Source organism: Amphibalanus amphitrite, unplaced genomic scaffold, assembly GCF_019059575.1.
Source record: "Amphibalanus amphitrite isolate SeventyFive unplaced genomic scaffold, NRLGWU_Aamphi_draft 000081F_arrow, whole genome shotgun sequence".
Taxonomy (NCBI): domain Eukaryota; kingdom Metazoa; phylum Arthropoda; class Thecostraca; order Balanomorpha; family Balanidae; genus Amphibalanus; species Amphibalanus amphitrite.
The window spans coordinates 467,501-483,724 of record NW_024881577.1 but is presented as its reverse complement, the minus strand read 5'-3'; the positions used below and the strand labels follow the sequence as shown (position 1 = coordinate 483,724).

General features: G+C 49.0%; 2 protein-coding genes across 2 annotated transcripts; both read left to right on the top strand.

Moving 5' to 3' along the window:
* The first annotated feature begins 6,913 nt into the window (after positions 1-6,913).
* Positions 6,914-9,438, top strand: LOC122379621 (uncharacterized protein At5g39570-like). Its single transcript, XM_043361958.1, has 3 exons — positions 6,914-7,410; positions 8,282-8,488; positions 8,801-9,438. Exons 1-3 carry the CDS (start codon positions 7,135-7,137, stop codon positions 9,032-9,034), a joined length of 717 nt encoding a protein of 238 aa, XP_043217893.1. The 5' UTR covers positions 6,914-7,134; the 3' UTR covers positions 9,035-9,438.
* An 846-nt stretch (positions 9,439-10,284) lies between these two features.
* On the top strand, positions 10,285-16,213 carry LOC122379625 (gastrin/cholecystokinin type B receptor-like). Its single transcript, XM_043361966.1, has 2 exons — positions 10,285-10,432; positions 14,466-16,213. Exon 2 carries the CDS (start codon positions 14,665-14,667, stop codon positions 16,051-16,053), a length of 1,389 nt encoding a protein of 462 aa, XP_043217901.1. The 5' UTR covers positions 10,285-10,432; positions 14,466-14,664; the 3' UTR covers positions 16,054-16,213.
* Positions 16,214-16,224: the final 11 nt, after the last annotated feature.

Genomic DNA, 16,224 nt, shown 5'->3' with positions numbered 1-16,224 from the left:
CCCCTGTAGAAACCGGATGCTGCCTTTGATCGAGATGGAGTCAGACGATGATTGCAGAAAGCTAATAATATTGAAAAGAGGGCCGGTTGCGTGGCATGTCTGTTCAGAGTTGACATTTTGCTTTACTCCAGTTTATGACCTGAGAGCCTGGCTGGAAGTGACGGATCCAAACTTTTCACGTTAAAATGGCTGAGGGTGCAATAATCTCTTAGTCTCTACATAGCGGGCTGGTATAGGAGCGTCTTGCTACGCTGCACCATAGCTGGCTAGTGATTCTCTTTTGGCTAGAAATGGCATTAATCATTATCTCCACTGGCGAAAATGGCACTTGACATCACCGAATGCAACGTTCATGTTGTTAGGATACGTAAAATCAGGAAGATTACGCGAATTAGGTAGGCAAACGTGGAATAAAATAGGTGCTGGATGTTTTGGTTTTGGTGCTGAATCAGCAAACAGCAAATACGGAGTTCAACTAGACGATCTGGCAACTTTAGGCTGTGTGGAAGCAATTAGGTGCCAGATTCAGATATTAGGGTCGAATAAGCATTTTGGGGCTGATCAGCAATTAGGTGCCAGAAACAGCTTTTTAGGGACCAGAAACAAATATTCCCCGAAATCTAGCAGCTGGCAGACTTCAGATAAAGGTTACGCAATGTCGTGATCAGCTTTCTTACGCCGTTGTGTATATGCATATGTGTTTATTCGATAATTGACTTGGAATCCGGATGCAGAAGGCGTAAAAAGCGAATGTAAAGTAGTCTAGCCACTAAGCCTGCCATGGCTGACAACACAGGCGGATAGATAAGGTCGGTGTGCAGTTTCAGTGGCTTCATATCATTAACAAATAACAAGAATGCAAATAATACTTTTGTTATTGTTCAAAGGATTTTTTGTCATGATAACAATTGCATTTTGCACAAGTGTCCTATATTGCAAAACAAAAATGTACGACTGATATATGCATGTAAGTAATTTCCCGGTGCCTTCTACTCACCACCTCATTATTGGATGACTGTTATGACTGCTTCCCACATTCTTCGTAATTTATAACTCTTTACTGCAAACAGAAACAGTATACCCTATCGTCAGCACCAGTAGCATTAACAAGCAAAAACAAACGCCTTGCGCATCACTTCAGCGTTATTTATCCAGACCAGGCGTAACTGCCGAGCGCGTGACGAAAAGGGCCGGGGACATAACATCGCAGGCTTAATCATCAATGCCGCCTATATCAATACCGCCGGAGATCTATTGCCTTGATCAATACCCGCAATTAAAATTGGAAGTGAATGGATACAGATGTTGATCTGAGGCTTGGCGCGCCAGTTTCTACTTTCTTTTCTGTATAAATTTAGTCCGAACCTTTTGATAGGAAGGATTCGTAAGGACGGAGCCATGCCGCCAAGCGAGGCTTGTTGCAGTGACCCTGGCCTCTACCCTCCGATCGCGCAATTCCAGTTCTATGGCAGAATTTAGAGTCCAAAGTTTAATGTGTGCACATAGCCGCGCACGGCCGGTCTCCTCACTGACTTCTCCTGGCTACGGCCTGCCCCCAACCGCAACCATACCTGTCAGGAGGCCCATAAATGCCGAGCGCCCGTCGCGCTTCGAACCCGGACTGTTATAACCGGGAACGCGTGCTCTCACCACGCGGAGTCCAACGCTCTACCAACTGAGCTACAGGACCGGCATGGCACACAGCTTGTGATAATGACAGCATACAAATGCAGGCATCCATTTTGCAGCATTTACAGTTCATTAAATTGTATTATCCTTTAGTTACAACATAGTCTTTATTGCAGTATTTATTTGTCATATGATGGATGGGAACAAAGAACAAATCACTACACAAGCTTTTTCTGCGGCCACTCTCACAGCTTTGATTTAGCACCCGCCATTAGCACGTTATTCATCAACTGCGACAGGCATCGGGAACGTGCTCACACATTTTCCCTCAGAACTTTAAGCGTGTGGCTGGAAAGGCTGCGTAGAAGCATGGAAAGGAGTGGTAAAAGCATAGCCGTTTATCGTTTGACTGCCCTTTTCAGAGGCACCATTGGGTCGGCCGTTCGGCCAGTGATCTAGTCGTTAGCTCGATGTCATGAGTGCATCACGGCCGAACTCCAAACACGCCTCGTCATCTCATCGATGGAGAAACCCCATCGTGGCTATCATCCCCGGAGACTGGTGAAACTGGGCCGACGCGGGGGCGGCCGGCCGAGGCGACCGCGCCGCTCGGGGAGGGTGCCCACCGCGCCGCCCCGAGAGAGTACCACGAGAGATACATGGGCGCCGGGTCACGCCAGGTCAGATGTCAGGCGCCCTCCGGCGGAGCAGCTCAAACCATGCAGCCGGGGAAAAGAAAGCCGGCAAGGCGCGCAGGGCAGCCGTTTGTTCCGCAGCCTGGGTCGGGCGAGCGCACTTCTCAAGGCATGGCCGGTGGAGTGATGCAGGGAGCGACGGGGCCTGAAGCCCGCGGACTAATTACCGCGAGCTGGCACAAAAGAGCGTCATGTTCTGGATCGCCAGGCGATGTGCCCAGACCGTGGCTAATGTCTGAAAACACCACCTGCTAAAGTTGTTGGCTGAAGGAAGTAGAGTTGAAAAATCACGCTCTCTTCCTCTCTGAGTTGTGTTATTTCATTTCCAAGCGAAATCAAATGGTTTGATTGTCTGGTTGACTATCAATTATCATCCCAGGAGATTCAAAGGAAAATGCCTCCACCATACTCAATAAAAACATAAACGCTAGGACATGGGAATTATTGCTTGGTCTTGCCCATGATACGTAATTATTTGAAGCTAATGTAACCGATGTCACGAACAGGTCAAGTATTGTAATCGCATGTGTACCAAAATATAAAAGAAAGAAATGACAAACTTCAGGTTTGAGTAATTTTTCGACATGACTTCTCCATGACCTTAGGTCGCAACGTGACCTTTGGATGCAGAATGATAATGAAAAGATACCTTCTGGTCCAATCATTTGCAGTGCCATTTTTAGCGCCATTTTTCGTCATTTGCTCTTTCAAATTTCAATATCTAATCGCCACAAACTGCGTGGCAAATTTTTGGAGCCTAACTTTTTCGACCTCTCTAGGTCAACTGGCCGCAAGTGCCGCACTTGGTCTCGGTCACGTCGCACTGTTACTAAAGTCACTGACACACAGTCACTGTAGCAGACCCCTTCGGCAGTCAGGAAATAACATACGAGAGCGTAAAGTATTCATGCCTCTCGCGCTCACATCAATCGCACGCACAGTAGTCATTTGCCTGCTTCTTTAGTCATCTGCATGTACATAACTGATATTTGATAGCTAAGTACGGCCCTTAACCCTATTCCTGGCGGGCTCCGCCGGGACAAGAAACTGGCGGGGGGGGCCGATTCGGCCCCCCCTGAGATCTCGAGAACGAAGCAAGATAGCGACAAACGGTAAACGGCATCGGATACGCACGGTCAAGATCTACAATTTTTACTAAGGTCATTTTCAGGTCAGGTCAAAGATGACGTCACAGGGGTCGAAAAAGTCAAAATGGCGGCGCCAGATATGGAGAGAGTTTTTCTCGAATAACTTTCGAATTAGTCAAGATAGGAACAAACTAAGGGCATCATCGTGATCCTCTCGTCAATCCGCATCGAATGATATATGTTGACCTCGCAAGGTCAAGGTCAAAGGTTGACCTCAGGTCACGTGACCTCGAGGTCATCATGTATATCATTCGATGCGTCTTGACGAGCTGAACACAATGAGACCATCCACGCGTCTGTATCTTGTTCCTGTACGGAGTTATTGGCCAAAAACCTTTGGTGACCTTTGATGACGTCACATGACCTCACAGCTGCCCAACAGCAAAACAGACCTCAAGGTAGTGAAGGTTGATCGTATATGAAGTCATGTATGGTATATGGGGCCATTCCGACCCGTTTTAGTGGTAAAAACAGGGAGTTGATTTTTCCCCCATTGACTTATAATGGGGAGGTCGCGAAACTGACCTGACCTTAGGTCACCGATATCAAAATTCCGAGATATACAAATTGCACATACTGGTACCCTAACTAAAGCCTGAAGAGAAGAAATTGATCGGTCAAAAACTCTAGCTCTGGCGTGATTGCAAACTTTTCTGAGGTAGGGTCACCAAACCGCCTCTGGTGACCTGACCTGAGGTCAGATCAACTCAAAATTTTCAGACATGTTGCGTAGAAGCCTTTTAGGAAAAGTCAGAAAATTTGAGCTTCCTAGCTCAACGCGTTTGGGAGAAATAACCAAAAAACCTCAGGGGGGGGGCTCCTGAGGCCCCCCCGCCAGGAATAGGGTTAAAGCCCGGAAGTCCATAATTTTGAACTTCCGGTGTGTTTTCCACTGATAGCAGTACAATATTCTGATGCGAGCACAGCATGCAATAAAGAAAAAATAATGCTTGTAAAAACACCCTCATTTTTCCTTTTGATGCGCATTACGTTTCATTTCGAAGCACAATACATTCAAAATTAAAAGACGTAAGTTCTTTTCTAGGAATAAGCGGAAGTTGCGGCTACATGGTAGTTGGCAGTTCTGGCAATTGCCAAAAATTTATCGGCTGACAAGCAGATTTTCTAATGAGCTCAATTGCAGGTAAATTATAAGGTGAACTCCATATCTCAGAATTTCCATTTTAATTGTAATTGAGTACGCCAGCTACAAAAGAAATTAGTTAGGGACCACTGCCAGGGTGACCGGAATGGCGGATGGTAGAAACCGTTCACAGCGAACCGGCCACGTTTCTAAAACGTCAATAGCCGTTTTCACGACGGCCATCTGGTACACATTTGGTGCACATTTGGTGCAGATAAGGTGCAGATTTGGTCAAATTAGGTGCAGTGTGTCTCTTAGTAGCTACCATCTAGGGTTGCACTAGTTGCTTATATGCCTGCTTTGTCATATTGTCAGAGAGCATCATCGATTACAACACTGAAATAAACTTATAAAATAAAGACATTTGCTGTAAAAGAGATTAGGTGCAGATTTGGTCAAATTAGGTGCACTCGCCGGATAGCCCGTCGTGAAAACGGCTAATAGCTACTAAATTTGTGTACCGATTTGTCTGAAAATTGGAAGGTAGGCTTTTATTAGTATTACCTACGTTAATTCGCTGAGATATGCTCAAATTTTTCAGTTAACTCAAAGTTCAAGATTTCATGAAAATGTAACTAAGAAATTAGCTTGGAAAATGATGGGTGAAATTCGAAAAGACTTATGAAAATCCCATATAGCCATTTAAACAAAGCAGAATTGTACTTTGTTACGGAGCGAGCGAAGCGAGCGTAGTTTTTCTGCTGAAAGTTTTCTGCTGAAAGTAGTTTTTCTGCTTTCTTTTATGCTGACCGTCTCGAGCATAGGTAAGTGAAGCCGGTTTTTAGGTTCATGTGAGGCTAATCTTGTAAAAACTGCGTTGTGTCCAAAAGGTGGCACCCTTCCTTTAACGGAAATTTCTTAGTATGAGCGGCCGGCCGGCCGTGCGGACGCTTTTGCGAGGCTTATATCTCAGCAACCACGTGACCAATTTACATGCGGTAATTTTTGTAGGGTAGCTTCATTCCTTCTACCAAGTATTGGACTATTCCCGATGCATGTGGGTGACCCTTTATGCACGTGCCACGTGCAAAACGAAGAGGTGTCAGTTTTGTCATTGTTGCAATATCTCGGTAACTACTTGGCCGATTGCGCTGAAAGTTGGCATGTAGGTAGGCACCCACTGGGCACTGCATATCCATGTGCCAGAGTTGGGGTGCTGCTGCATGTGCGCACGTGCAGGGGTCGTTTCCAGATCTCAAGAACGGCTCGACCGATTGCGCTCAAATTTGGTACACAGTTAGGGACCGGTTAGTAGGGTGCCGTGCACAAGTCTAGGGTTGCACCCTAGACTTGTGCACCCATTTTGCACGTGCGCACGTGCAGGGTGCCGCTTCCGGATCTCGAGAACGGCTGGGCCGATTGTGCCCAAATTTGGCACATCGCTAGAGACCGGTTAGTAGGGTGCCGTGCACAAGTCAGTAGGAGGTACCCCCTCGCAATTTCGCGCGTGCAAGGCCCACCCTCTCGCTCGCTCCGTTAGTCGCCCCAAAAGGCGTTATACTGGTTGCGTATTGTTTCCATAAAATGAAGATGTTAGACGCCCTTTTGAAGTTTTCGAGTTTTTGAAACGAATATGATGGCGTGACATGAAATACAAAAAAAAAAAAATGTTGGGTGGATTTCGTTCAAATTTTCAGGAATCACATCAAATTGGTGTATCTGTATGTATAATGAGGCGCTAAAATTTGACGGACTGCCGGAAATGAAACTTCCATTAAAAGCACACCATTCTGAGAAAACCGGTTATGAGCAGCTGTGTGGCTTGTCCCAACAAAGTGGAATTCTCGGCTATGTTGCAACCACCAGTGAACGAGCTAGTCTGATGGCTCCTCCTAACCTGTCATCTAACAGTCCTGAAATCACTTGCAAGTCCTGGAATGATAAGCCGAAAAGTTTGTATAAATGCATGCACAGCCCACGTCTCACTGCGTGGGAGGTATTGATCTTTCGACAAGACCGAGATTAACTCGCGGGCTATGGTATCAGTCGATCGGAACTCATAACGGGTAGACGCGCGATGCTCCACTCTTTCGATAAGACCTATTATTTTAAAGCTAAAACACACGCCAAGTGTGGCAGCAAAAAACAAAAATATGTTTTGAGGGGCAAATACCTACCGGGTCGCCCCCTAAATAAAACGTTTCGAACTTAAAAGTCGCACCATTTCTAAAATATTCTACCCACCTATAGGATGTCCACGCTCTAACAAAGGAAGTGCGGAGATGACAACAACCAGTCGCTCTTTTATCCCAAGAGTGATTATCCAAAAATTGATCGAGGAAAACATTGGCTTGGCCACTTTTTACTTCCAATGCAAGACAAGAACAACGACTAGCCAGAAATATTTGAAATGTTTTTTACGAACGATGTCTGAAATAGGTATTACCTGCTGCTCCCGAAAATGTCTAGTACATATCCACAGCATAAGTAACGCTGTCAATGGAGCTTCAAAGTTTGGAGTGTTTTTATGTGCCAACCGGTATATCAGTCAGCAGCCCACAGCTGAGACGGGCACGATATGGTAATAGGAAGTCCGTGGGTCCATGCCGCATCTCCCTGTGCATTACGGTATCACGAGCTGACCTTTGGGGTCACCGCAGGAGTTCTCCCCCATCTCGCGGCTCCATTGTGTTCATTGTGTGATGTGCTCGGGGAGGTGACCCGCCGGTTGGCCGGTCGGCTGATTTACGGGAGAAACCACGCCCTCCCAGAGAAACCCGCGTCGTGGCAGCTATATAACGCTGTCGGCCGGCAGCCCAGGCATCAGACGCTCAACATGGCCCACCGAGGAACGGTAAGTGTGCTCTCCTGGAACCGACCTCGGCAGTCGACTCCTCCAGTGATCTGTGTGAACATCACCTCACCAGCTCTCAGCGGTCGGTGGTGGTCCGGGCGGTTTTCGACGCCCCAAGTGTGAACGTCTTCGGTGTGATTAAGTGGTCCAGAGAAGTGCAAGCGACTTCCAGTGTGCCGTGAAAATGAGATTCGTATAGTGAGGGCCAAGCAAAATTTTCAGAGATAAAGTCATTGCGCCAGTTCTGAACATTGAAGTGTACCTTTTTTTAAAAGTATGCAATGCCTACAAATGCCAGCCAGACCTCAGACAGGAAGAAACCTACTAGCTTTAGCTTTAGTGTCCAAAACTTTACCAAATTGTTGCAATGGAAAGGACTGCTATATTTGCGATCAAGGGTTTGCGATGTTGATTTCACTCTCACTCGATGCCAGCACTCTCGCTCTCTCCAGTTGCCCGAAGTATTCTGCAGCACTCTCACTCGCGACTCGCCCACTTAGACATCCTGATACACCGTTAACATGCGATCCGTTCGCCGGCTGGAGGCCTCTGGGTAACAGTTACACCATCTGACGGAATGAAGGGCTCTCTAATTAACCTAGGCGCAGTTTCCATGCTGTCTAAAGGGAGTTTTCCCTCTCATTAGCACCGTTATGCTTGATAAGTAATCGCCGACGTGTGGGGCAAACAATTAGAAATGCAAACTTGCGTAATTTAGTGTCGAAGTAATGAGGCAGGCAAATTGCCGTTTCCTTTTAATTCTCATAACTCAAAAGTCCATCATTTATCGGGCTCCACCCCGCTCATGGCTTGTTATTCAGCCGTGTATTTTCGCCCTGTGATCTCGTTCTGACCTCCCCGCCCGTTCCAGCTCGCTGTGCTCTGCCTGGCCATGCTGGCCGTGGCCGTCTCCGCCCAGGGCGGCGGAGGCGACGGCTACGGCAAGCAGCCGGACGGCTACTTCCAGTACGTCAACGTGCCCGGACACAAGGAGTACGAGTTCGGCTGGAACCGCGGCAACCCGCACCACTACATCAGCCGCTACGAGCAGGCCAAGGACCACCGCTTCCGCACCCGGGTACGGTACAAACCACACATTGCATATGAAAATATCGCTTCAATGGTTATTGCATAAATATTGGGTACAAATCGACTTGATACGGCAAAACGTAAAAGCTGTGTGCCAATTTACGGGCAAATCATTAGAATAAATAAAGTCCTCATGGGTTGTTATAATGACGCCTATTAGTATTGACACTCATGAATATAAGATTAGTTCAGGTCAACGATCGTTTCCTATGCACGAGTTTATAATCAATACGCAGTAGCTCTCCGTAATAAGCTCTTATACCAGAGCCCCGAGCTGACCGCTGTGCCGTCTCGTTTCCAGGTCAAGTGGGCCGACACCAAGGGAGGATACGGTGAGCACTACTGGGAGTACAACCACGCGCCCAAGGGCTACGGCAAGGGCGACCACAAGGGCGGCTACGGCAAGGACGAGCACAAGGGCTACGAGCCGCCGTCGTACAAGGCGCCCTCGTACGAGCCCCCCTCCTACGAACCCCCCTCCTACGATCCCCCCTCCTACGATCCCCCCTCCTACGAGCCCCCCAAGTACCAGTAGGGCGCTCCCGGCAGCGACCTCTTTCCCGACATAAAGACACAGATGGCTCTGGGATTTCTCTGAGCTGAGCGGAGCGGCCGGCCGGCCGGCTCCACCGACGACCGGCGGAGACGAGAGAGGACCGACCCGGTGCACTAGATCATCTTCATAGAGTGTGAACTGTCGAGCTTTCAGACGATGGGAACCCAGAGCTGACCGGTGTGTTACTTGTTGATACCGGCTCGGCGGGAAGTGTGAATCACTGTGCACTCAACTACTCGTGGTTCTAGTCGTGTTATGTCATCGCCGAGTGCAATCTGAAAAAACGTGATTTGATCGTCGGACAAATCACTGATGAAAACATCAACAATTGACGACGTGTATGGAAACACACTCTTGCAATAAAACAAGTACAATGCTATTAACTACGTTTTTTTTTTTACAATCACGTCATGTGTTGAATACCTACCAAACCAAAGGACAGAAGGTATGTCAAAGGACAGAAAATACCACAGGGGTGTAACTTATTTTTGCCAACAGAAAATCAATATTTAGATATAACCAGCCCCGTAGCTCAGCTGGTATACCGACAGATAATTCCCAGTGATGAGAGACGGGCTCAAGGTGCTCTGGCACTCGAAATACGTTCGTATATCGTATATGGGCAAGGATTGCTTGATGTTGGCGAAATATGTGGGTGAAGGACAAAAGACATCTCATATATTTTCGGATCCAAATAGTCCCAGACTTTACCATCGAACGGCGAAGAACTATACGAACTACATGGAAGCTCATCTACCAGACATCTTCGGGCGTACCCGTATGGTCGTTTTAGCTCTCAAGTGAAATTTGCGAGACGATCATGAAGTCAATGCAATGTAATCTGATTCAAGAGCTTTGCCTACATTGTCCAAGTTCGCACTTCTTTTGATAAACAATCGTCTATTTCGTTTAGGCTCCAAGGCAACTTCGGTGAGCACATTGCCGTAACAAGTAAGCAAACAAATGGAAAAGCCTGAAGTTCAAACGGCCAGCGGCCCAAGAGACCTCCCAGGCAGATGTTATTCTCCGCGCTATCTCCGCCGGTTCTATTTAGCGTATCTCGTCTCAGTGTTTGTACACAACAGGTGCCGGCTTATTGTGTCTCCCCATGTCCGGCTCGGGAGTAGGGGGGGGAGGTCGGGGGACCCCTGCGGCGACGCCTGCGCCCGTCGCGCGCCGTCCTCGTCGCCGTCGACGCCGGCACTCGGCCGTCGGCGGCGGCGGGGTCGGAGCGGCGGCGGCCGAGGTCGCGCGGGTGGCGGGCGGCGGTCAGGTCACGGCGATCAGGTCACGGGTGGAGCGACTGGGGGCGCAAATCAGACAGGAGACGGCCGCTCCGGAACGATCAACAGCCCGCACCGACAGCCGTCCGGAACGGTTAGTAAAACAAACGGTGTCCTGAGATGGCACCGAGTCGCATACACTGACGAAATGCATAGCTGTGCGACGTGCGTATATGTAAAATAAATACTGCTTTTATTATACATATGAGCATTGGTACACTCTATTGCTTCGTTGTTGTTGCCAGAATGCTCAGCTATTGCATGAGCAGCTAAGTGTATGACTTTTCTATGCCTACAAATTACGTTCGCAATTACATACTTTTATTGTGCGGGAAACGTACGAATGTTAATTCAATTTCGATAAAATGGTCACGAACATATGAACTTTGACAATTTCTTCTTCAAGTTGATGTCTAAGCGTACGTTCAAGATTTATATCCGGTTGTAGCTACTCATAATAAAATAGTGAATTGAAACATATCCATGACAATGTGACAAAGAAAGAACCATTCAAATTTATCTCCTTTCCGAAAGCCACACTGTCGATACTTTTATCTAATTCGCCTGATGGATTTTTATCGTGCGACTATATAATAGATATGCATAGATCTCCGGTCGCACGGCCGAATCATCGCTGACATCACGTCAAACCCAAGCCTACCACGTCGCCCCCGCCGCGCCGTTCCGCTAACTCGTCAACGGGTGCATCGTAACACCTCACGATATTCCATTCGACGTTCTCTACCGCATTTGGGCGAAATATGAGTCAGCGACAGTGCTGGCATCCCTTTACAGCGTCGATGTGGAGTATCTGGGCGAAAATAAGCTAAAGAAAAAGATAAAACATTGTATGCGACAAGAAATTATGTACCTACATGTATGTTGAACATTGTTCATGCTTAAATGAGGAAATTACTTCTGCGAGAAACATTTTTAAAAGAATATGGCCAATGTAAAATTATGACCTTTTCCTCGAAAATTAAAAAACAAAACTAAAGATAGTGACAATAAATACACTTAATTGTGATATTTCAGCCAAAGGCCTTTTTCAAACATTAAATGTATCGAAAGATGGTCTTTCGATTATTTTCGATCTTTTCACATTGTATTTTCGCCTACGACATTCGTATTGCACCTTCCTCGGTTTCCATTTCATCTCGAGCTGCTGCATATCAAAGCAAAACTGAAGAGCGAACTAAAACACACGCCCTTGAATCTTTTTTGTTTTTAATTTCAATGTCCGATTCTATGGACCGATTTCGAGGAAACAATTATCAAGAACAAGTCTCTCTCTCTCTCTCTCTCTCTCTCTCTCTCTCTCTCTCTCTCTCTCTCTCTCTCTCTCTCTCTCTCTCTCTCTCTCTCTCTCTCTCTCTCTCTCTCTCTCTCTCTCTCTCTCTCTCTCTCTCTCTCTCTCTCTCTCTCTCTCTCTCTCTCTCTTTCTTTCTCTCTAGCCATTCTGTGGATACCTCTCACTTGTGACGTCGTAGCGACGTGGAGCGATCTGAACTCTAACCTTTCCGCAAGGTGCTGAAACTGCCACCGTATCCGTGCCGGACAGACGGTTCTCGTCCTCCCTCTTATCGTCTCATCGCCCATTCCCGGCCCATCTCCCTGCGTTCCGGCGCGTCTATTGGATGGCACGGATGGTAGGAGCCACCCCTGCTGCAAAAATTAGACCGGCAAAGGGCATCCCCACTTAACCAGTCTACACTCCATACTTGTCATCTTCTTAGTTAGTCCCACTCTCGAATCGAGTCCTTCCTAGTCCACCCCACACTTATCCCGAATTTCCACATTGAGTTGCTAAATCCCGAACCCTGACTTCTTGGGTCTCTATGCCTCAAATCCCGGTATTATAATCTTTTTAACGCGGTGTAAGTCTGACTGCTTGGTGATCATTTCCCATAGCAAAACATACTTCTTGTTGTTTCGACTTCTCACCGCTGGCTTCTGCTTCCTGTACTTCTTAAGAAATCGTCTTATTTCGCCCTTTTTCCCGTCGTAATTCTACAAAGCCTTTCTAAAAAAAATGAATATAAGCACTGAACGTTTCGCACCATTGCAAATTATTCCCGCTGTCAGTGTGCACAAACAGGCGTGCAGAGCTTTCCCTTTGAAGGATACGACGTCGATTTGCTGTGCTCTGTGGAGCGGAGGGCAGTTTACGGCTGTGCCGTGCCGGTGTGTTTGATCTGCTGATTACCGAGCTAGCGCATGGGGCCGTAAGCTGCAAAGTAAACGTTAACGCTCAATGTAAGCTAACGGCGCAATCGTGGGGAGCACAGCGTGCGTGACACCGTCAGACCCAGCATGCGCGTGGCTTAGGATTAATTCAAGCGCGTCATTTATCAGACCTGTATCAATTATAAGCGTATAGTCGACTACAGAATGATGTTCGACTCCTCAGAAGCTATCAGTTGACCGGAGCGCTAAGTTGTGCCGTTTATCACGCAATTAAGCGTGTCGATTGTGAGCATTGGAACAAAGCTTTAATTTGTGAACTCAGCCCGAGTGATGCGGAACAGCCTACCACTCCAGGCAAATAATTGCCTGCATGAAAAGTGGAACATCATTCTGTAGTCGACTATACAATAGCACAGCTGCAACGGTTTAAAGTGGGGGCCTAATAATGATTTTTTGACGTTTTTAACAAGCACCGATAACAATCATTGGAAAAAATCATTACAACGCGTGCGGCAGAAATATATAAGCAGAATATATATAGCAGAAATATATAGGCAGAAATATATAAGTGCTAAAAACAGTGGAGCTGTGCGCCATCGCTAGGGGTGCTTAAACAGGAGAGCCGCGGGCTTGAGTTTAAATCCAAGGCCCGGGAGGTCTTGTTTCATTCGCTGTACCTTTCGATCAGTTGTACCGCTACTTCCTACAGACCATCTGTCTCTGAGGATATGCTTGTGCAATGTATGTATAAAGTACATTCATATGCAGACAACCTTAGGCCTTGACAGTTGGTGACAGCCGTCAAGACCTAATTATTATTAACTACCTACTATTAATTAAGGATTAATCCTTGACAGCTGGTTACAGCTGGTTACGGTAAGCCTTAGGCCCCAAAGCGTACATACACTCGTCATTGCGGAGGTCTTTTCTTCTTGAATTATTCATTGCAAATACATTTTACGCAGGAAATTTTTAATTTTAACGGGTCAAGAACTACGACCTTGTGAGCAATTCTTTGAACTAATCTAACACTCGACCTTCGTCCTCCAGACGCTTAGGTAAAACATCCCATTCTCTATTTCAGCGACTTCAGCTCTAGCTACGGCTTAAAATTTGCATGAATAAATAATCCCTGTAACATACCGTGATGAGACTTTTTTGCGTTGAACAATGAATAGGTTGAGTTCCTCTTTCCGTCCTTACTCAGGAGTTAGCTACATTTTCAGTTACCACCACCAATTGGCAAAATGTCGATTGCTGGTACATACGCCTCAAATTGGTTAAAGTTAAGAAAAGAATAACTAATTAAAAAAGTAAAATGTGCCCTATGTAGACTACAACCTAAGAGATTAAAGCAAGCCACCCACACATTAAATGTGGATATTGGAGCATAATTAAAATTGATATAGCACATAAATAAGCTTATCATTTTTAATTAATAACACTTTTATCAATTCAAGAACTAGGTAATGGAACGATACAAGATCGATTGAACCACAGTTAATGACTCTGCCAGCTGTGCAACAAGAAGATTTTTAATGCTATCAGAAATACGATAAAACGATCATAGGCGGCGGAACGGGGAGGGCACCGGGGCACCGTGCCCCCCTTTGATTTTGGCATTTTAACATTAGCCCAATGGGCGTTGCATGGAAAGAATGGGACCAAAAGTCGGCAGTGCCCCCCCCCCCCCTTAATTGAAGGTGTTCCGCCCCTGCTGAGATTGACAAAGACTTCATGTAGTTAGATGATCTGTGGGCTTTTACATCATACCCTTTAGCTCTCAAAATGACGATGAATGGGTTTACGACTGCGGTGATTTCCGATCGATTTGTGCAAAAACAGAACCTCATTAATTAACAAAAACTCTCCTTTAATCTGCGTAGCATCCAATATCATCGCACATGCATTTAATTAAGCTCACTCTCTTTCACCTACAGATGGTCTGAGCACGCTGCACTCGTCAACTGAATCTCGGCACTACCAAATCACCAGCTCTCTTCCTGTGCCCAGTTTCGGTAGCACATACACCGAGACCACTGAGCGCCTGCCGACCTCAGGCCACCCGCTGCGCCGCGGGACCGGGTACAGACGGCGGCCGGAGGAAGGGCTCGGATCACAGACCGGTCCGGCCGAGCCATGAACGTGTGCACCACGAGCAAACAGGAGCTGCTCGGCTGGCCGGAGGAGGGCTACAACCTCTGCCCGGGCTACATGCCCGCCACCGTGATCGTCATCACCACGCTCTACTGCTTGACGTTCGTCGCCAGCGTGCTCTCCAATGGGTTCCTCATCTTCGCGCTGTCGCAGACGTCGCGCAGCCTGCAGTGCCGCAACTACATCGTGGTGTCGCAGTGCGTCAGCGACCTGCTGGTGACGCTGCTCTGCATGCCGGACACGATGGTGTCCCGGCTGACGGCCAGCTGGCACCTGGGCGAGGCCTGGTGCCGCGCCAGTCCGCTGCTGCACGTCCTCGCCGTGGCCGCCAGCACCTACTCGCTGATGATGCTGTCGCTGGACCGCTGTCTGGCCATGAAGAGCCCCAAGATGTTCAACCAGGGCGAGCGGAGCCGGGTGGCGGTGCGGATGACGGTGGCCGTGTGGGTGGCCGCCGCCGCCGTGGCCTCTCCGCTGGTGTTCGCCTTCCAGCTGGTGCCGGCCGGCGGCGGCGGGGCGGCCGAGGTGTGCGCCGAGCGATGGCCGTGGCCGCTGGCCGGCCGTCTCTACCGCGCCGCGCTCCTCCTGCTCGTCATCGTGGCTCCGTGCGGTGTGGTCGCCGTCTGCCACACACTCGTCAGCCGCAACCTGCGCACGGCCAACTCTCTGGCGACCGGCGAGCGGCGGCCCACCGGCGGCGCGCAGAACAGCGTCATCATCATGTCGCGCAACGCGCACGCCGGCCTCACGCCCAAGGTGGTGCAGCGCGACGACAGCGACGACGCCAGTCTGGAGCTGGTGCGGCTGCGGACGGACGGCAGCGGCGGCGGCCGGCGCAGCGGGCGCGCGCGCCTCGGCGGCCGCCGCTCGCCCGGGGAGCGGCCCCCGCGCTGCCGGCCGCCGCTGCTGCGCTCCACCAGCAGCTACTCGCTGAAGACGCGCCAGCAGCTGGCCAACACGCTGGTGGTGCTGGTCGTGGTGTTCGCCGCCTGCTGGCTGCCGTTCACGCTGGCCGGCCTGGCGCACCTGGCCTACGCCAGTCGGCCGACGGCGCTGGTGATGCCGTTTGCGCTGCTGCTTGGCCACGCTCACTCGGCCGTCAACCCGGTGGTGTACTCGCTGGTGCACCGCGCCTCGCTGACGCAGGTGCAGCGCAGTCTGCGCGTGCCGCGTCTGCGGGCGGCCGGCAGCCGGTGGCGCGCGGCGCTGACACTGCTGCGCCGGCCGGCAGCGCGCCGCTGCGAGAGCCCCGTCAGCTCCACCAACCTCGGCAACCTGGGACCGTTTCACCCGCGCTACCTGCCCGCGCGGAACCTGCTCAATGTCGACCCGGCCATCGAGGAGCGGCGCACCAGCCAGTTCTTTCACTAGCGTGCCCCGCGCGCCGTGACGCACCGCACGCTGCTACCTGAGCTTTGGCAGATCTCATGCCGCAAATGTGTTCAACCGGAATACAAACCGAATCACCGGCGACAAATGCGTCTCATGTTTGTTGATGCACGTGTGAGCTTAAATATACCTGCTCTTTTTATGTCTGTCATC

Excerpts from the sequence above, each read along its gene's own strand:
- LOC122379621 (XM_043361958.1), top strand. The coding sequence starts at position 7,135 with ATGGTAATAGGAAGTCCGTGGGTCCATGCCGCATCTCCCTGTGCATTA. Across the intron at positions 7,411-8,281 it reads ACATGGCCCACCGAGGAACG|CTCGCTGTGCTCTGCCTGGC; the intron begins GTAAGTGTGCTC and ends CGCCCGTTCCAG. Across the intron at positions 8,489-8,800 it reads ACCACCGCTTCCGCACCCGG|GTCAAGTGGGCCGACACCAA; the intron begins GTACGGTACAAA and ends TCTCGTTTCCAG.
- LOC122379625 (XM_043361966.1), top strand. The coding sequence starts at position 14,665 with ATGAACGTGTGCACCACGAGCAAACAGGAGCTGCTCGGCTGGCCGGAG.